Source organism: Palaemon carinicauda, chromosome 10 (assembly GCF_036898095.1).
Source record: "Palaemon carinicauda isolate YSFRI2023 chromosome 10, ASM3689809v2, whole genome shotgun sequence".
NCBI classification, from domain to species: Eukaryota; Metazoa; Arthropoda; class Malacostraca; order Decapoda; family Palaemonidae; genus Palaemon; species Palaemon carinicauda.
Genome location: NC_090734.1, coordinates 64,925,263 through 64,946,874, shown reverse-complemented (window position 1 = coordinate 64,946,874; position 21,612 = coordinate 64,925,263). Strand labels below are relative to the sequence as shown.

General features: G+C 43.3%; 1 protein-coding gene across 1 annotated transcript in view; it reads right to left on the bottom strand.

The window, feature by feature from the left end:
• The window catches only part of LOC137648621 (enoyl-CoA hydratase, mitochondrial-like), a 237,554-nt gene that overhangs the window by 138,108 nt on the left and 77,834 nt on the right, over window positions 1-21,612 (bottom strand). Inside the window, exon 2 of the mRNA XM_068381560.1 lies at window positions 21,215-21,415. Within this exon, the coding sequence (XP_068237661.1) occupies window positions 21,215-21,415 (201 nt within the window). The remainder of the gene's footprint in view (window positions 1-21,214; window positions 21,416-21,612) is intronic.

Below are 21,612 nucleotides of genomic sequence, written 5' to 3'. Positions count from 1 at the left end.
TCTGCTACCCAGAGGGAGATAGCTCTCACAGCCCTCACCAAGCAGCTGGCCCATATAATACACCGCGAAGAAGAGTGGTCAGCAGAAGAGCACCACAAGTGGCGAAACGCTGTCATAAATTTCATAAGCACCATTTCAATGCAACTTAGACTTTTAACATTAAAGTAACATACCCCATCGCCATGCGCCTTTTCCCTCTTGCATAACCTGAATTAAAGTAACTCTGTCCTTGATAATTGTGTAAGAATACGAAGAACTATTAACAGCAGACTTATTTGAGATGTCCCTGGTTCAAGTGATCATTATTCAACACAATGGTGGCAGGGAGGGACCCTTCAGGCGGAGTCATTCTTGTCCCCAAGAGAACAACCCCACGATACTCCTGAAGGAAATGGGGACACTATGCCCACAATTGCAGGTACACCCATTTCCCTGCTGCGTGAGCCACAGCACCGCAACTCGTCATTGGGGATGGGGGGCCAAGACCCTCCTATGGATCCCTACTATCCTATCGTCAGCAGCTCTTCAAGGTTCAGCAAACGCCCTAACAATGAAGATTTTGGATGTCAATTCAAAAGTAGTAGGCACCCAGGTGGACACAGCGCAACTATGGACGCCAAGGGCAACCCTGAAATTTTGGAAGGTTCGAGACAGCAATCATAGGACAAGAATATAAGGTAGCCCACAGCTACCCCTCACATAAGTTAAGTAACGTGGTTCAAACATCTGTTGTTTTCAAGATTAACAAATGCACTATAAGATGTCGTTAAGATGTATAGAGTAACAAGGTGATAACCTTGTTTCTTTACTTCAAGTATTGCTAGAGTAAAATGAAGAACACTATTTTCCATGTATTTATTGAAGAAAGTAACTGATTGAGCAAGATATTTTCAAAGTTAAAATTTTTTGAGTAAATAATAATCTTTCCGAAAAAAGTAATGATTGTTCCTATTGCCGTGTGGATAATTAAGATTTTTTTTCTTTTTTTTTTTTTTTTTTGCATTGTATGATTTGTGGATTTTAATTGTATAATTTCTCTGATCTGAAATTATTTATTTATGTTTGTTATTTATGACATTCGCTGCTGAACATGTTAAATGTAATTTTCGAACAAATGTGACTGCAGGTTCAAAACTTTTGTGTTAAAAAGGGAGTGACAATGATAACAGTTATTTAATAAAGGGGCAGAAATGTTTAGGTTTTAATTGGAATGTAGTGTAATATCAGATATTACCTGGAATTCAGTCATAAAAAAAAAGTTTGTACGTAATTCCTGTGGTGTCATATTCGCGTATGTACTTACCTAATTTATAGAAAGAAAGTGTGTTTGATACAATGATTTTAGTGAAATTTTTGTCGTCACATTTGTTCTTACGTCATACAGCCAAGTTGCCGATCAATTAAAATATTAAAACCAATATTTTGTGAGTTTTCATCCGAGACTATCCTGATTAATGAAGATGACATTGTTAGCGTTAAGTACTGTAATTGGCGATTTGACATGAGTGCATGATTTAAAAGACTTACATTTAGCTTAACCCAATTCAAGTGTTCCATTAATGATTTGAGTTGCTAATGCTTTGCTCTGATTATTGTAATCATGACAAGGTAAAGTCAGAATTAGGTAAAACCAGGCAATGGAACCAGATTATTTAGGAAAATGGTGTCAGCTGATTCAAAAGGGAGAGCGAATGAATTAATTCAAAGAAACAAATGAAGCAAACGTGAGTCTGTGTGAATCCCTATGGTTCATTGAGCATTAAACATTATGAAGTAACGGACACCGAGTGGGAAAGCACAGTGTGTACATTTTGATACTGAAAAATTTTAATTAGGATTTCAAAAGTATAGTAAGTTTCTTTGGCCTATAAGCCAGGAAAAATGACAAATTCGTAGATAATTTGTATTTTTCCTAACTATACAAACCTTAGCTATTTAATAGGGGTATTACTTTCGGCGTAGCTGAAAAGACGAGCCATTAAAATTTAACGAGGGTTTACTACCCATGTCGCTAGTTAGCGGGGGTAGAGGAGGGTAGCTTGCTACCTTCCCCCCCTCACACACACCTGTGCTTGAGCTCACTTTACTTGGAGGTAGGACTTCAAGGGGGATAGGGCTGGTGGGCAAGTTTGATTAAATAGCTAAGGTTTGTATGCTTAGGAAAAATACAAATTATCTACGAATTTGTCATTTGTTCCGTAACCGACATACAAACCACACTATTTAATAGGGGTGACTCACCGATTAGAAAGGGTGGACCTCCCAGCCAGTACTGGCTTTTTGGCTTTGCCCGGGGCTCGTTATTTGAGTGTGTCAGCACCCAAGAAATAAGGAGTCCCTGCACCTCGCTAGAACCTTGCTACGCAAGGACTGCAGCCTACGCAAGCTGTGTGTGAAGGTATAACGAAGTGTGACTCGTCCTAGGAAGTTGATCTGAAGTTCTTTGGATGGAAACTTTAGACTAGGACTCTCCCAATACCACCTCGTCAGGGTATGGGGACGTGACAGTACAGTGAACCCTCGTTTATCGCGGTAGATAGGTTCCAGACCCGGCCGCGATAGGTGAAAATCCGCGAAGTAGTGACACCATATTTACCTATTTATTTAACATGTATATTCAGAATTTTAAAACCTTCCCTTGTACGTAGTACTGTTAACAAACTACCCTTAATGTACAGAACACTTAATGCATGTACTACAGTACCCTAAACTAAAACAGGCACAAATATTAAAGGCGATTTTATATCATACGTTTCCTAAACCAGCCAAAAAGCACGATAAAAAATGGCAACCAATGTTTTGTTAACGTTTATCTCTGATCATAATGAAGAAACAAACGCATTTACACATCTGTGTATAGGTTAGTTTTTGCATCGATTATATTGATTATTCAGTACAGTATGTTGATTTTGTTATTACCAATGTTTTACTTAATTTTTCTTAGGACTTCCAAATGAAATTTTTTTCTTTATGACGCCGCCTGAAACGACGGCGTAATAAAGTACGCTCAGTAAACAAACGAAGGCATTTAACGCGCATGATGAAAGTGATAAATAATGATATTACAGTAAAAGATTTTAGAAAATATGTTATTACAAATATTATTTACCGTATCTATATAAAATCATACATACGTAGCAAAGCAGGAAAACAATTTACGAGAGAGAGAGAGAGAGAGAGAGAGAGAGAGAGAGAGAGAGAGAGAGAGAGAGAGTGAGAGTTGTTTTTAAACAAAACAAATAGCTCCATTTCATATAAAATAGGTTATTACAAATATTTTACTTTATCATATTACAGTAGTCTGTATAATACTGTAAAGTTCAGTACAGTATGTTGATGTTATAGTCGTGGCGATGAAATTCTCACGAAACAAAAACACGGCATTCAATTACAACAGGTGATTCATTCTCTCTCTCTCTCTCTCTCTCTCTCTCTCTCTCTCTCTCTCTCTCTCTCTCTTCGTGTTATACAATACTTACATATAGATGAAGAAACTAAAATTAGTTTTCTTAGTGTCAATTAAATACGAAATGAAAAAATTATGCCGAGTTTACACCCATTTAATTCGTTGCTAAAAATACGGCATCCGATTTCATCAGCAAACCACTATTTTTTGGGAAACATCATTTTATTCTAGAAAATTGCTACTCTTTAAATAGTTAATTGCACATTAAGAAAGCATGTACTTTTGTTTTTAAATTTCGGGTGTGTTTTAAAAATCGAGTATTGTTGACTTCTTTTTGTTTTACTTTTGGCTGTGATTAGATCAGCTGACGTCTAGCTGCCGCTCATTTCTTAACTTATTCAAACCGTCTACAGTATACAGTTGATATTACATAAGCACCAATGTGTTATAACCTATAAAAATTTTTTTGTTTATTACATTTAAAACAACACACACACACTCTCTCTCTCTCTCTCTCTCTCTCTCTCTCTCTCTCTCTCTCTCTCTCTCTCTCTCTCTCTGTGGGCTACTTTTCACTACCTCCCATTCCTTACCTCTCTCTATCTCTCTAACAAATGATATCTTTGTTGCTCCTCAAAGTTTCCTTGAAAATCAATCATGATTCAATTTTCCTTACTTTCTCCTATCTCGCACCATCGGTCACATCGCGGTATTTTCGAAATTTCCGGAAAAATCCGCGATATATGTATATACATGCGTTATGAAAAAAATCCGCGAAGTGGTGAATCCGCGATGGTCGAACCGCGAAGTAGCGAGGGTTCACTGTATTAACTTAATACTAGGAACACAAGGAAACATGGTTTACCTGCAGTGGTTTGAGGTCAGCTATGGAGAGAACCCAGGATGCTGCTTTCCCCAAGAGAGGGGATGATGAAGAAAAGAATAAAGGCCAGACAAACCTTTTCATTCATGAAGACTAAAACCGGGTAACAATGCCCTCAACCTTCTGCTACTTGTCAAATAAGGAGCTTGAGGTTTTAAACTAGCTGTTGTGCAGCCACCACAGGGCCGATAGAAAACGTATCCTGCCTCCTGTGGGTCACGTCTTGCAGGTAGTGAGCTGTGAAGGTTGTCTGAAGCTTCAACACCCCAGCTTGAAGGACCTGCGTCACTGAAAAATTCTTTTTAAAGGCCAGAGACGTAGCTACGCCCCTGACATCATGTGCTCTGGGGAGACGTGATGGAGGAATGTTTGGATTCAGGGACAGATGAATCACCCTACGAATCCATACCAAGATGATATTCTTGGTGACCCTCCTCTTAGTCGTCCCTGTGCTAACAAATAATGCTAGCACATGAGGACGGGCTGCTACCGTTCTTTTAGCCTCAAACTCCTTACTGGGCATAGTAGGACATGGTCGGGGTCATCTGTTACAGAACGGAGACTAAAAATCTGGAAGGGTCCGCTACTCCCGGATTCTGAGTCTTAGCAATAAACTCAGGGACGAAACTGAACGTTACCTCCCCCCATCCCCTTGAATGGGCGATGTCATACGAGAGACCATGAAGTTCGCTAACACGCTCGGCCGAAGCCAAAGCTAGTAGGAACACCGTCTTCCAAGTTAGGTGGCGATCTGAAGCCTGGCGTAATGGTTCATAGGGAGGTCTCTTAAGAGACCTGAGAACTCGAACTACGTTCCATAGAGGAGGTCTCACTTCCGACTAAGGGCAGGTAAGTTCATAATTTCGTATGAGTAGGGAAAGTTCCAGCGAAGAAGAAATGTCCATTCCTTTGAGCCTGAAGACTAGACTTAAGGCCGAGCCATAACCTTTCACTGCCGAGACTGAAAGACGCATTTCTTCCCGCAAATACACGAGGAACTCTGCTATTGTTGGAATAGTGGCATCGAGTGGAGAGATACCCCTTCCCCGATACCAACCACAGAAGACTTTCCACTTTGCCTGATAGACAGCTGCGTATGACTTACGCAGATGTCCAGACATCCTGACCGCAACTTGTTGCGAAAATCCTCTCTCAGCGAGAAGATGCTGGATAGTCTCCAGGCGTGAAGTCGTAGCGAAGCTACGCCTTTGTGGAAGATGTTGGCATGTGGTTGTCTGAGTAAACTGTGTCGTGGAGGGAGCTCTCTCGGTAGCTCCATTAGAAGTTGCAGAAGGTACGGAAACCATTCCGTGTGATGCCATAGCGGAGCTATGAGGGTCTTCAATAGATTGACCGATGTTCTGATCTTGAGCACCCTCCTCATCAGAGAGAACGGAGGAAAGGCGTAAACGTCGATGTTGTCCCACCGTTGTTGGAAGGCATCTTGCCAGAGAGCCTTGGGATCTGGGATTGGGGAGCAGTACAGCGGAAGCTTGAAGTTCAGAGCTGTTGCGAACAGATCCACTGTCGGAGAACCCCACAAAGTCAGGACTTCGTTGGCTACTAGATGATCCAAAGACCCCTCGGTACTCACTATCTGAGACGCTCTGCTCAGATTGTTGGCGAGCACATTCCTCTTGCCTGGAATGAAGCGTGCCGATAGTAGAATCGAGTGGACTTTGGTCCATCTCAGTATCTCTACTGTAAGATGGGATAGCTGCTTCGAAAAGGTACCTCCTTGTTTGTTGATGTAAGCCACTACTGTGGTGTTGTCGCTCATCACCACCACAGAGTGACCCGCCAGGTATTGTTGGAACTGTTGAAGGGCCAAAAAGACGGCCTTCATCTCTAGAGGGTTTATATGGAGGCAATTTTCTGATTCTGACCTTTAGGCCTGAGGTCGTGTGGTGCAGAACGTGGGCCCCCCACCTTTTCTTTAAGGGGTCCGAAAACAGCATCAAATCCGGGGGGAAGACGAGAAGATCCACTCCATTTCGTAGGTTCTCGTCTGTCACCCACCACTGGAGGTCCGTCCGTTCCGCAGGTCACATAGGGATCATGATGTCCGGGGAATCGTACCCTTGATTCCACCGGGACTTGAGTCGCCATTGCAGGGATCTCATCCTGAGGCGACCGTTGGGAACTAGACGAGCCAAAAAGGAAAGGTGACCGAGGAGACGTAACCACGATTGGGCTGGAAGTTCTTCTCGTCTTAGAAAAGGGCTTGCGACCTTCGTCAGCCTTGCTATCCTGTCGTCTGATGGGAAGGCTTTGTGGAGATTGGTGTCTATAATCATGCCTAGGTATACCAGTCTTTGAGTGGGAAGCAGAGAGGAATTCTCGAGATTTACCATGATCCCCAGATCCTGGCAAAGTCCCAGACTTTGTTTCGGTGTTGAAGAAGGGTTGACACCGAGTCTGCTAGGATCAGCCAGTCATCCAGATAACGGAGGAGACGGATGCCGATCCTGTGTGTCCACGAAGATATTAGGGTGAACACACTGGTGAAAACCTGTGGTGCTGTGGAGAGACCGAAACACAGCACCTTGAACTGGTAAACCTTGTTGTCTAGGCTGAATCTTAAGTACTTCCTTGAAGATGGATGGACTGGGATCTGGAAGTACGCGTCCTTCAGATCCAGTGTACACATGAAGTCTTGCGGTCTCACTGCTAGTCTGACCGTGTCTGCGGTCTCCATGCTGAATGGAGTTTGTTTGACAAACTTGTTCATAGCCGAGAGGTCGACAACTGGTCTCCAGCCTCCAGACGCCTTCTTTACAAGAAAGAGTCGACTGAAGAAGCCCGGGGACCCGTCAAGGACCTCTTGGAGAGCGCCCTTCTTCAACAGGGTCTGGACTTCTGCCCGAAGGGCTTGCCCCCTTGCTGATCCCATGGCAAGGGAGCTCAACGATACTGGATTCGTCGTCAGGGGAGGTAGAGATGTTGTGAACGGGATGCGATATCCCTGACTAATTACAGAAATGGTCCAGGAATCGGCCCCGAGTTGCTGCCACCTGTCTGCGCAACTTTGTAGGCATCCCCCCACTGGTAGACATGCAGGGGGACTGCCAATCCTAGCATTTGCAGCCTCAGCTGCTCCCTCTATGATTCTTACCTCCCATGGAGGGCTTTTTGCCTTTCCTGTCCTTGACAGGAAAGGGCTTACTGTAGACACCACTGTCTTCGGCGCTGCCGTCGGTTTCGTGGTCTTGGTAGGACAGGACTGCTGGGGTGCTGGAGGCTTAAAGGGCTTGGATGTCAAAGCCCTATGCAGGAGGGAGTCTTAGTGGGACTTCTTCCACCTCTCAGCAGCCTGTTCCACATCCTTAGGCTCAACTGGGCTCCTCCAGGATCTCAAAGTACCTCCTCTGTTGTACACGAGGAGGTGGGAGGAGCTTGTTGGTAGAGCCGAAACAGTTGGAGGAGGCAAACTCGGAGAGCTGTTGGGCGATCTTAGCCCTGGCACCCTTCAACCCTTGAGACTAGGGCAGGGGTACACTGGTCTTTGAGGGCTTTTGGGTGCTGAAGACACGGTCTAAGATCGTGTCTTTGCCCACCCAAAGGGATATCTTTAGGTCGGAAAACCCGTTGAGAACCCTAATAAGAGTCAAAACCTGCCAGAATGCATGTTCAGACTCCTGATATCGGACTTGCAGCGAAGTCTCCATCTTCCATCCCCTAGAGCTCCTCCCTGGGTGGGTCGCGGACATCCCTTGAGTGGCTGGCTATCTCCGTCTTTGTAGTCCTGGATGAGGACTTTAGCAGGGTCTTGGAGTCTTTGGACTCCTTCAGAAGGAGGTAAAATTCCAACATCGAAGGCCTAGGTGTTGTGTCCCTAATCTCTGATGCAGGGGAACTCTCAGCGTGAAGGGAGATTTCCTCCGATGGTGGAATGGAGGAAGGCCTTTCCTCACGCGACTCCCTTCGTAAAGGTGAGATAGGAGAGTATCCCTGGGGAGATACTGGAAGGACTGACCTTGATGGCCTGACTGGAGTCATTTTCACCCTCAAGGAAGTGACCACGTCGGAAACTCCTCTTTTCATCTTCAGTAGGGTGGAGGAAGCCATGGTTCCGTATCGGGAGTCTGGAGCTACAGGTTGCTCTGACGAGCGAGCAGACAGGGCAGGATTGAATGCCTGTGCCACAGCTCTGACTAGGGCACTGAACCATGGCTGCTGAATGACCAAAGCACTGTTGGACAGATCCCTCGAGTGTAAAGGGACCGAAGGTTCCCTACGAGGAGTTACCGTAATAGGTGGGTCCGCCTTAGAAGAAGGCAATTTTGGGATCCTGAACCCCTCTGCTGAAGCCTGTTCCCCTTTTCCCGATGGGTGCGCTGAAATGCGTTTGTGGGGAGGGGAGTGAGGCGATGATGACCTGGCCATGTGTGGTTCCTGTGCACGTGCCTTTCAGCACGGGCGCGTGCACAGAAAAATATTGGTGCGGGCGCGCGAGAGCGTGCAGGTGAGTGCTGGCACGCGGGAGCGCACTGGTGCGCAAGATAGAGTTGATGCACAGGAGAGCGCTAGCGCGCAGGAGAGCGCTGGCGAGCAAGAGATCATGGGTGCGTAGGCGCAAGGCGCGCAGGTGAGCGCTGACGCGTAGGAGATCATTGGCGCGCAGAAGAGCGTTGGCGCGTAGGAGACCGTGGGCGTAGGGCGCACAGAAGAGCGCTGGCGCACGAGCACATGTTACAGCTGCCATCTATGAGAGCGAGCAGGTGAAGGGGCGCGCCGATGTGTTGTAGAGAGCTGACGAGCAGGCTGGTGTTGACAAGATGCTGGTGAGCGCTGATGTCCTGTAGGAGGTTGGCGAGCTGTGGGGCGATGGAGCGCAGCTGCGCACTTCAGTAGGGCCTCAAGAGGCTTTACCGGGAACAGGAACGGTGAGGGAACGTCGGCAAGTCTGATGGATGGCAGGACAGGAACTGGAATGTGCCCTTTGGAAGGGCGAGCATCCACCGATGGAGATCGCGAACAATCTGCAGAGAGGTCCAGGACTGAAGTCGGAGGACTAGTAACAGGTCCAGTGAAGGTCGAAGGTCGAGGTCCAGAAGATAACTGCAGCGGAGGCTCCTCTGCAGGGGAAGGCTGCGACGACGAAGCAGAAGTGCCGAAGAGGTGCCTTTTCCCCAATGGTGAAGGGTGGCCTCTAAGGCAAAGTGGAGGGTGAGCTTTCCAACGAAGACGCCCACTAGGGGCCATTGGATCAGCAAGCTGAGCGTACGCCGCAGCAGTCCTGCGAAGAGGAGTCTCTATGAATGAACTCCCGAGACAGACGTTGGACTTAGTTTCCCCCTCGAAGGATGTTCAGGAACAGGGGAAACTAAGTCTGCAGCAACTGCTGGAGAGTCTGGAGGGGCAGAGGAGTCAGATGAGATCATAGGTGACACCTCTGACACCACAATGTCGACAAGGGCCAGAGGATCTACCTCTGACAGCGACAATAACTTCTGCACCGTAGCACCCTTGCGGATGATCTGCAGCAATGCATCCTTGGAGGGCGGACCCGAGAGCCCCAAGGACGACCAAACCTGCAACAAAGGAGTTAGTGACAAGGCCTCACCCAGGGGGAGAGGTGGGGCCGCTTCGCTAAGGGAAGCAACACCATCTCTCGAGGAGCGGGGGTGGCCGACATTAAATTGGTCTACGCTACTACTCGACGGTCTTTCGCAAGAGACCCAACAAGTAGGAGCTTCGGAGGAGGGTCGGGAGATGGAAGAAGAGGCCTTGGGTTTTCCTCCCTTCGAAGGAAGCTTCGAAGGAGAAATATCCCGCTTAGACTTCCTCTTCCGCCGTCGCCCAAACTTCTCCCACTGGGATGAAGACCACTCCCTACACTCATTACACTTATTATCACTATCACACCATTGACCTCTGCAGGTGGGACAAAGGGTGTGAGGATCTGTCTCCACCGCCGACATAAATGTTCCACAGGGCCGGCCGGTGAGTCCAGGGCAGGTGCGCATGGTTGCAGAGGTCAACTACACAAACACACGCTAGAAAAAGAAAAAGTAAAAACAGATTAATGGCAGTCCCAAATAAAGGCGGATGATGAAGACCGGCAACGTCCGTTCACCATCCGAGCCAAAAGCAGAGTGAGGTAAATTACAGGTGTGTGAGTGGGAGCGGTAGCAAACTACCCTCCCCTACCCCCCGCTAACTAGCGGTGTGGGTAGTTAACCCTTGCTAAACTTTAATGGCTCGTCATTTCAGCTACGCTGAAAGTAACACCCTTAATAAATAGCGTGGTTTGTATTCCAGTTACGGAACAATTGTGTTTTAACTTCAGTTTCTCACTCATGATTAATTTCTCTGTGATATTGTCTAATGCGTATAATTGGAAATCACGGCTAATAATTTCTTTAACTATTATCCTGGGTGACTTTCCATCTTTTCTGGTCCTAACCTCCCATAAGTGATCCTAAACCAAGAGTTAAGCCTCCTCAAAGTTGGGCTGTCCAAAACATGCCGCAGCTCCCAACTGAGCGGTACAAGGCAGAAAGCCTGTTTTCTCGCCAGGATTGACAGGGGAAGGCTAGCTCTTACTAGGATTTCTGGATATCCAAGAACAGCCAGACTTTTAGGTGCTTTGTTTGTTTTGTTTGTTTGATGGCTGCTTTTCCGGTCCCATACAACAGGGGAACCCCACTCTCTACAGGACCTCCACTGTCGTTTTACCTTGTTCGTTCACAATATTTATCTTTTCAAGTAACACATTGTTCATTTACTGTTAAATCGTCACTCTCAAAAGACTCATGAAATAAGAAAGTCTTCAGTTTCCTCTTGAAAGCCTTAATGTCTTCAATCATTTGAATGTTTCGTGGGAGCTTATTATAGAGTCTCGGGGCTGCATATTTAAAGGCTCTGGAGCCCAAAGTGGACATAAATCTAGGTTCCAACAGTTTGAAGCCATCTGTAACTACTGTATTCTCGTGTCGACACGATTTGTTGGCTGCGCAATATGTAGCAATTCTCTTAAGTATTTTGGACGAACGGTTCTGATAACTTAGTGGGTTATTGTACATATTTTAAATTCAATTCTCACTTTAATCAGCAGCCAGTGTAAATCAATTAGTATAGGGGTGATCCTTTCTCTAGGTGGGACACCTTTTATCAGTCTTGCTCCTCTGTTTATTATGTTTTGTAATTACTTAAGTTAGACTTTTGGTAAATTGTAGTAGATAAGAGTTGCAGTAGTCAATCCTGGTAATAACACAGTTTATCACAAGTTTCTAAACAGAATTTTCGACCAGGTACTTTTTTATAAACGCAATATTTCTTAGATGATAACCAGCACTTTTTATTACATTATTTATTTGGGCATTTAGAGACAGGTTACAGTCAAGAAATACACCTAGATCTCGAACTTTACTAGATATCGGCACCGAGTCATTATTTATGTTCATTTGAATATCACCTAAGTTTCTCACGCTGTGTCTCTTGCCCACCACCATGAATTCAGTTTTGTTCTCATTTAATTTTATTTGTTTAAATGTCATCCATTCTCTAACACTATCAAGGATTCGGTTTAGAGTTTCAGTAGTGTCATGTTATGGAGAAGTAAAATTGTGTGTCATCTGCAAATAGTTTAAACTTCACGCCATGCCTTTGTAGTATTTTCCATAGACCAATAGTATAGATGCAGAATAAGATTGGGCCAAATACACTCCCCTAGGGTACCCCTCTGTTTAAGGGTTCATATGATGAATAAGAGTTTCCAATTTGTACACAGTAATTTCTACCAACCAAGTAATCTTTTAGGTATTCGAAAGCTTGATTTTCAACGCCGATGGACCATAGATCATTTAGTAGCAGTTCATGCACCACTGTATCAAAAGCAGCACTAGCACTAAGATCGAGCAATATTAAAATACCACATTTATTTTCATCCATCATTTCTAGCATATCATTTACAACAGAGCAGATGGCTGTCTCCGTAGAGTAGTTTTCTGTAAGCAGATTGGTTGTCAGGCAAAGCTTCTATTACTTCTAAGTGGCCGACTAGTTGTTCAAAAATTACATATTCAAGCACTTTTGAGACAAAGGATAGATTTGAAATAGGTCTATATGAGCTTAATTCCTGGTAGTCCAGTGTATTTTTCAGAACTGCTGTGACTATAGCCATTTTCTCAGATTTAGGAAACTTACATTCATCAATGCTTGCATTTGCTATTCTCATTATTATTTCGGCTAGACTAGAGAAGTCTCTCTCTCCAATTACTTCAGATATTGGCATAGGATTGATCGCACAGTTTGTTTTCTTTTCTCTCTTGATAATTCTGGTGATGTCATCTTGTGTTATGTTGTTAAATCGTATTAATTTTGTCTGTGTGCCTGGGGTATCATTAATCTGATGTTGAGTATTAACAAATGATCTGGTTATGTTTTCAATTTTGTTTTTAAAGAATACTAGAAAATTATTTGCTAGTTCCTGGTCACTGTATCCATCAGGTAGCTTCTTTTCTTTTACATTTCACATTATACCATTCAGGAGACGATATAACTTATTTATGTCTGTTGCTGCTTCGAGGATCTTTCTCTACTGAGTACTGTATTAGCAAGCAGCAGCAACTGGGTTTTCTAATTGGCCAGGACTCCAACAAGGCACAAAAGCTATGTCAACCTCAAGAGCAGTTGAGCCTATTTAGCTAGGGGTCGGTCACAGGCAGTGGTCAGCTATTAGACGTTAGAAATATGCTTTGCGGGGCACTAATAGCACTATCCCACTCTTGCGTCCCCTGTCATCCTGAATTCCTATATCCCAGTCTCTCGAAACCTGTGAGCGAGTTCCTAGCTTTGTTTATAGAGGTTCCAAAGCCTCTGCTCTGACGCATGAGGAAACAGTCAGCTCCTTAATGTCTATATGAGTATACTGTAGGCTAGTTATAAATAGCCATCTTATCTAAGTATGTAATTTTTTTCTTGAAGCCAAGAGAGATTGAAAGTTGAGAGCTTGGATAGAAGAGTTAAGGACGAGAGAAAAACAAAAATATTGAAATGAAAAAATATTGGTCCGGTCCTAGTATGGATACTCGGAGCTCGTCTAAGCAGAACGGTTAAACCTACTGGGTTGGGAAAAAACCTCCCCCGTCACCATCATCCACCCCTTCCTCGCATCACGCAAGCTCTCTCACTTCAGCAAAGTGCTGAGAGAGAGAGAGAGAGAGAGAGAGAGAGAGAGAGAGAGAGAGAGAGAGAGAGAGAGAGAGAGAGAGAGAGAGAGAGAGAGAGAGAGAGAGAGAGAGAGTGTGTGTTTTTGTGTGTAAGGATTTTGGATGTCTCAAAGACTTTCTATTAGATACATGGAGACTCCCTTTGCTCTTTGGAAGAGCTATTTAGTCTAAGCATTTAGAGAGTTCTTATGATCTTGTCTAACTTATTCTTGAACTCGTTTACTATGTTACTGTTTACTACATCCGCTGAAAGACTAGTCAAAGTATTTGCTATTTTGTATGTAAAGAATTTGCCAAATTGAGTAGTGTTGTATCTTTTCAATTCCAGTTTGCATCCATTACCTAAGGACTGATTTGTGCTAAGACTGAACAGATTCTTGTACCAATCTACATTTGTTATTCCTTTAAAAACCTTGAATGCCTACATTAACTGTTCCCTTAGTCGTCGAGTTTGTAGATCAAATAAGTTCAAACATTCCATCCTCCGTCTATATCTAAATTGCTTCAGCGTTGGAACTAGTTTGGTAGCCTTAGCTTGCACTGCTTCCAGTCTATCTATATCCTTCTGAATACTTGGAGCCCAGAAATGGACTCCGGATTATATAAGGGGTCTCACTAGTGATGTGTACAGCTGTAGTACAGTGTCTTTGTTGTTGTATTTGCATTGTCTCTTTATGTAACCTTTTAGTTTTTGTGCTTTCTTTTCAGCTTTAATGATGTGTTTGGTGAACTTCAATTAATGGCTGATAATAATGGCGAGATCTTCCTCCTGGTCCACACTTTCTATTTCATTAGCCAGCAGTGAGTAATCTGATTGTGGGTTATTATAACCTATGTGTATGACTTTACAATTCCCACAGTTGAAAGGCATTTACCCTTTTCAGGACCATTCTTCTAGCTTCATTAGATCCTTTCTTAAGGCTTCTATGTCTTCTAAGTTTGCAGCACTAATGCCTAGTTTAGTATCATCTGCAAATTTGGCTATTCTACGAGAGAGAGAGAGAGAGAGAGAGAGAGAGAGAGAGAGAGAGAGAGAGAGAGAGAGAGAGAGATTGATTTATAGCAGAAAATACAAGATTAAAAACAAATATACCTGTATATTAAAAAACCAGCAATGCACTGAGGCCACGAAACATGGATCGCAGTGTGGCGAGGGAATACTGTAGAGTATTACTAGTTTTTGGCTAATTTTTTTCACTGTAAGAATACTGCCTATATAAAATATAGGGTTTGATCTTTGCATAAAAATGATATTTTCAATTTAAAATAAATTTTTGAATATACTTACCCGGTGAACATATATATAGCTTACGTCTCCGACGGTCGACAGATTCCAAAAACTCGCGAGCGATCGCCATGAAGGTTGCTGGGTGTGCCCACCAGCGCCGACTATCGGCCAGATACCGCATATACTTCTCCATAAGTTCAGTTCTTCTCAGTCCGTAGGGTCTCTAACTTCATTATCACTTAAATGAGAGTGAGCCTCTCTAATTAAAAGTCTAATAAAATATGACAACGCCTTTAATTATATATATTCACCGGGTAAGTATATTCAAAAATTTATTTTAAATTAAAAATATCATTTTTAATTATTAAACTTAGCCGGTGAATATATATATAGCTGATTCACACCCATGGTGGTGGGTAGAGACCAGTATTAAAACAATAAAGGCGTATATGCTCAAGAGTTTTTGACAAAAATTCAAAAAACAAACTTAAGTATAGGTACCTGATAAGGAAGCTGACTCTGATGAATACTCTGACTCATTAGTCTGCTATCCTTATGAAGCCCAGCGATCCTCTCAGGATGCTGAAAGACTTCTAGGAGTTGTTATAATCAGGGTGAACACCCCTATACCAGGACCTCATCAATACCCTTGATCTGGGCGCTCTCAAGAAACAAGTTTGACCACCCGCCAAATCAAAAGATTGCGGAAGACTTCTTAGTCTTCACGTACAGCCCAAAAAATTAAAAGTTTCAAGAGAAGAAAAAGGATATTGGGATTAAGGGAATGTAGTGGTAGAACCTTCACCCACTACTGCACTCGCTGCTACGAATGGTCCCAACATGTAGCAGTCCTCATAAAGAGTCTGGACATTTTTTAAATAATGTGAAGCGAACACAGATTTACTCCTCCAAAAGGTTGCGTCCATAATGCTTCTAAGGGAACTATTTTGTTTGAACGCTACTGAAGTTGCCACACCGCTCTAACTTCATTATCACTTAAATGAGAGTGAGCCTCTCTAATAAAAAGTCTAATAAAATATGACAACGCATTTTTCGACATCGGCATGGTGGTCTTTTTTAACCGAACACCATAAAGCCTCTGAAATGCCTCGCAGCGTTTCGGTTCTATCTAAATAAAATCTAAGAGCTCTTACAGGGCACAGGACTCTTTCAATTTAGTTCCCAACAATTTCAGATAGACTGGGAAGTTCAAACGACTTAGGCCATGGACGAGATGGCCGTTCCCTTTTGGCTAAAAAACCAAGTTGAAGCGAGCATACTGCTTTATTAGAGCAGAAGCCGATATTTATGCTGAAGGCATATACTTCACTAACTCTTTGCGGTAGCCATGCTCACTAAAAAGAGAGTTTTGAGTGTAAGATCTTTGAGTGATGTTGAATTCAACGGCTCAAACCTTTCAGACATAAGGAACTAAAGGACCACGTCCAAAAACCAAGCAGGAGTAGTGATCTGACGCTTCTTGGAAGTCTCAAAAGACTTGAGAAGGTCTAGAAGATCTTTATTATCAGACAGATCTAAATTTCTATGTCTAAAAACCGAAGCTAAAATGCTTCTGTAGCCTTTAATAGCTGAGGCAGAAAGGATGCGATCATTTCTAAGATAAAGTAGAAAGTCTGCAATCTGTGCTACAGTGGTATTGGAAGAGGAAATAGAGGACTTGCACCAGTCTCTAAATACCTCCCATTTGGATTGGTAGATCCTGATGGTAGAGGACCTTCTAGCTCTTGCGATCGCTCTAGCTGCCTCCTTCGAAAACCCACGAGCTCTAGAGAGTCTTTCGATAGAATGAAAGCAGTTAGACAAAGCGCGAGGAGACTTTGATGAAATCTTTTTAAAAGAGGCTGACGCAGGAGAACCATCCGTAACGGTAAACTTCTTGGAATGTCCACCGGCCATAGAAGAACCTCTGAGAACCAGACTCTCGACGGCAAGAGGGGAGCAACCAACGTCAACCTGGTCCCTTCGTGAGAAGCGAACTTCTGAAGAACCTTGTCTAGGATCTTGAATGGTGGGAAGGCATAGATGTCTAGGTGAGACCAGTCCAGCAGGAAAGCGTCTATGTGGGCTACCTCTGGATCTGGAACTGGAGAGCAGTAAGTTGGGAGCCTCTTTGTCAGTGAAGTCGCAAAAAGATCAATGGTGGGTTGACCCCATGTCATCCATAGCTTCTCGCACACAGTCTTGTGCAACGTCCACTCCAAGAAGATGACTTGTCCTCTTCTGCTGAGGCAGTCCGCTAAGACATTCATTTCTCCTTGCACGAATCTCGTCAAAAGAGAGATGTTACTTGCCTTAAATGGAGTTTCTTCTGATCCGTGGACCAAAGACCCGAGCATTCCAGACTGTCCAGTGGCGCTCCCCAACCCAAATCCGATGCATCTGAATACAACACATGGTTTGGGTTCTTGATCGCAAGAGAAAGACCTTCTCGAAGTCTGACGTTGCTATCCCACCAAGTCAGACATGTCTTGACTGAATTGGACTTTGGGATAGAGATACTCTCTAAGCCCTTCTCCTTGTTCCAATGGTTTAGGTGAAATTGGAGAGGGCAAAGGTTGAGTCTCCCCAGAGAGATAAACTGCTCCAGCGATGAAAGAGTTCCCACGAGGCTCGTTCAAACTCCTACAGAGCAACTGTTTTTCCTCTTGCAAGTAACGGACTTTTAACAGAGCTTGTTCCATTCTTGTGGGAGACGAAAAGGCCCGAAAAATTCGACACTGTATCTCCATCCCCAAATAAAGAATAGTCTGGGATGGAGTAAGTTACGACTTCTCTACGTTCACTATGAGACCTAGCTCCTTGGTTAGGTCTAATGTCCATTTGAGGTTCTCCAGACAGCGATTTAATGACGATGCCCTGATTAGCCAGTCGTCAAAAGAATGGGAGGCTCTGATCCCTGAAAAATGTAGAAAGCTTGCTACATTTTGCATGAGCCTTGTAAAAACAAGAGGAGCAGGACTGAGGCCGAAGCACAGTGCTCAAAATTGGTAAACTACTTTCCCGTCCACAAACCTCAGATATTGTTGAAAGTTTGGATGAATCGGGATGTGGAAGTATGCATCCTGAAGGTCGAGAGAGACCATCCAGTCGCCTTCCCTTACTGCTGCCAAGACAGATTTGGTAGTCTTCATCGTGAACTTTGTCTTGACATTGAACACATTGAGTGCACTTACATCTTAAGTACTCCTGCAGTGAACGTGGCTGCCAGTTCATTGGAGCCATCCCTTATGGCCTTGTTCATGCATGACATAATTTGTACAGCAATACATTGTCCGCTGGAGAGACCTTCTTACTTAAGGCTCCCAGGGACCAATCCAAAAAATTAAATACTTCAAACGCTCGAAAAACTCCTTTCAGGAGATGGTCTAGCTCTGAACACCATAAAATCTTGGAGCGTCTCATGGCTAGACGACGAGGAGAGTCCACTAGGCTTAAGAAGTCTCCCTGGGCAGAGGCAGGTACTCCCAAGCCGAGAACTTCTCCTGTGTCACACCAGACACTCGAGCGAGAAGCCAATTAAGAAGGAGGAAAAGCAAAAGCAGACTTTCCTAAACTTCTCCTGGATTCCAACCAGTCTCCCAGTAAGAGCATGGCTCTCTTGGAAGAACGAGAGAGAACTGACTTCGTATATGTAGGAGTCGAAGAAAGTCATGCCAAGAGTAAACTCAGACGGCGGAGAACATGGAGTAGCCGTTACAAAATGAGTAGGACAAAATTTCCCTAAAGAAATTCATAATTTTAAAACAAGGGATTGTTGGACAACCCTAGGTTCCTCCTCTTCTGAATGAACCCCCAAAGGTACATTAGTTAAGGGGTCATCAACTACTACTTCAGAAGGCACATCATCTGATAAATCTAAAGTCTTGCGAAGAGATTTATATTCAGAATGATGTGAAGGAAAAGCCTGACAGGCTACATCAACTTGTATATGAACAGGAGTTAAAGTTGGATGGTCGATGTCACGTTGTGACTGCAGAGAATGTTATTCTACTACACGCCGTGACTAAAGTGACTAACGTTCAAACGTCACGTAGTAACAGCGGTGACTGCTGTTCGATGCTATATCGTGACTTCGGTGACTGACACTCGACGTCACGTCGTGTCTGCGGTGTCTGCCGCTCAACGTCACGTCGTGTCTGCAGTGTCAGCAGCTCAACGTCACGTTGTGACTGCGGTGGCTGACGTTCAAAGTCTCGGCGGAACTGCAGTGACTGCTGATCAAAGTAATGACTCGACTTAACTGACTGTCGATCAAAGTTACATCGAGATTTATGCTCCGCATCTCATTTAACAGCAAAGCTGACACTAGGGATAACGTCAGCGTGACGTAACAAATCTCGTTTAGAAGGTTGACGACCTGAATCACGTATCCCAGAACCGTGACGTACAACAAGCAAAGGATCCTTTCGCACAGGAACAGGATCGTAAGCTTTCATTAAAGAAGAAAGCTTTAACAGCATATCTTACAAAACACTTAATTTCGGATCAACCGCACTCGGAATAGATCGTGACGTCGGAAACGTCTGTACATGAACGTCATCGCTATGAATGGGACTCTCATGATGACTACAGCTAAGACGTTGATCTTGTTCTGAAGGAACTAATTTACGTTTCAACGGTCTCGAAACCTTACGCCAAGGTATTTTAAGAGACGAATCATAGGAAGACGAGGAGAACTTCGTCTCTCCTGTCTTATGGTAAGGCCGTGCTTGAAGAGCAACGTCTGATACCTTTGAGGGAACATCTGTTCGTTGGTTTACACCTCTCACTCCCTTAGGTCCTACGACATTCCTTCTCCCTGGGGTAGGGGAGCCTGAACGAGGTCTCGGACTAGGCAAGCGACAAGCACGAACAAACGAACCCTCCGCAACACTGAACATGTTTTTCGCACTTTCTTCACTAACACTCGCATTTTTTAATAATTTCACATTAGACATGAATAAAGCTGATTTCTACCTGAAGCACGCAATTCTCCCTTAAATCAAAAGGTTAGAATTGCGAAATATGTCGTATAATGTAAGCTCATTAGTACAAAATGAATCACACATGCAAAAATTAATAAACATACATATATATAGAATAAAACGGAAATATATAAAGTTAAAAAGATCATTGACTTGGGAGGAGACTAAAACTAGATTGCTAAGGACTACGTTTTCAATCTCTCACCGTACAGTGCCTTGGGATGAGAATAAAAACTAGAACGTTTTATCCTCTCTCTCTCTCTCTCTCTCTCTCTCTCTCTCTCTCTCTCTCTCTCTCTCTCTCTCTCTCTCTCTCCCTGTACAGAGACTTGGGACGAGAGTAAATATCTGAATCGAGAAGAACAACGTTACTCACTCCCAAACTCCTTGTACAGAGACTTGGGACGAGAATAAAGATTTGAATCGTTCTCTCTCTCTCTCTCTCTCTCTCTCTCTCTCTCTCTCTCTCTCTCTCTCTCTCTCTCTCGCTCTCTCTCTCTCTCTCTCTCTCTCTTGTCACTCGCAAGAGAATGGCTCACTCACTCTTCGTCAATAAAAGGTTATTTGACTAAAGGAAAATACTAAAAGGACTAAGAAATTGAAAATTAACATGTTCCTTTAAATTAGTATTTAAAAAACTTCAGTTTGTAAGAAGAATGAACAAAACGTCAAAATCGATTAACTCTTTCTGCAAAGTGAAACTGTGATTCTCTCTTTCTCTATCGTAACGATCGATTGTAAACTGCGTAGCATAAATAAACCAAACGTTAGTTTATCTTTCAAAACACCACGAAGACTATTCAAAGAATAAATTTCTTAAAATATTTTCTAAAAATATTCATCTCATCAATCTAAACAAATGTAAAAGTTGAATGGGCTTAACGTTGTTTAACTTCGTTTTCCAAGACAGTACCGCCTACAAAGAATAGGCATAGATCGCTTATAAACAAAAATATAAAATTTATCTCGGTGTTTAGTATAAATGGAAAGAGAATCGAAGAGGCCTAATAAAGGCGGGTGAGATATAAAATATATAGAGGTAAATCTATAAATATCAACAATAATTTATAAAGTGATAAAATAATTACTAAAAGCCTTTAACACACTTCCGTACACTGAGGGAAGGGTCGGCCATCTTTTCTCTATGGAAAATCCAGAGAGAGATTAAAAAAGCAAGGGTAAAAAATTTTTCTCTCCTTTCAAAAAAATTTCTTTTGAAGATCGTATTGCTTGAGAATAATCCAACACGGCGAAAGCCATAAAACCCTGAACAAGTACTTCACCAATCAATAGAAACTTGAGGTTAAGCGCGAGCGGAACCAATGATGTCACTACCACCGACAGAGAAGAACTGAACTTATGTAGAAGTATATGCGGTATCTGGCCGATAGTCGGCGCTGGTGTGCACACCCGACAACCTTCATGGCGATCGCTCGCGAGTTTTTGGAATCTGTCGACCGTCGGAGACGTAAGCTATATATATATTCACCGGCTAAGTTTAATATTTAAAAATGACAGTATTTTCAAAAAACTTACCTGCTGCAAAGGCCTTTTCACTACCAGTAATAACAACGGCAGCAACAGACGGATCTGCATCTAAAACCTTCAAGGCATCATTTAATTCAATCATCAGCGGGTCACATAGGGCATTAAGAGCCTTTGGGCGATTCAGAGTAACTAAGCCAACACAACCACCTTCACCCTTTTTGTCAACCAAGATGTGTTCATAAGCAGTATCTGATCAAAAGAAAAAGAAAAAAAAGTTTATCCAGTCTCTTTAATAAAAATGACATATTAGGAATAATTTGTACTTTTCCTAAAAATATAAACCTTAAACTCTTTACAGTACATATTATTTAACCAAAAGCTGATACACGCTGAAAGAATTTTTTACGAGGTATAACTACTAACCACTAATTAGTGAAGCGGGAGGG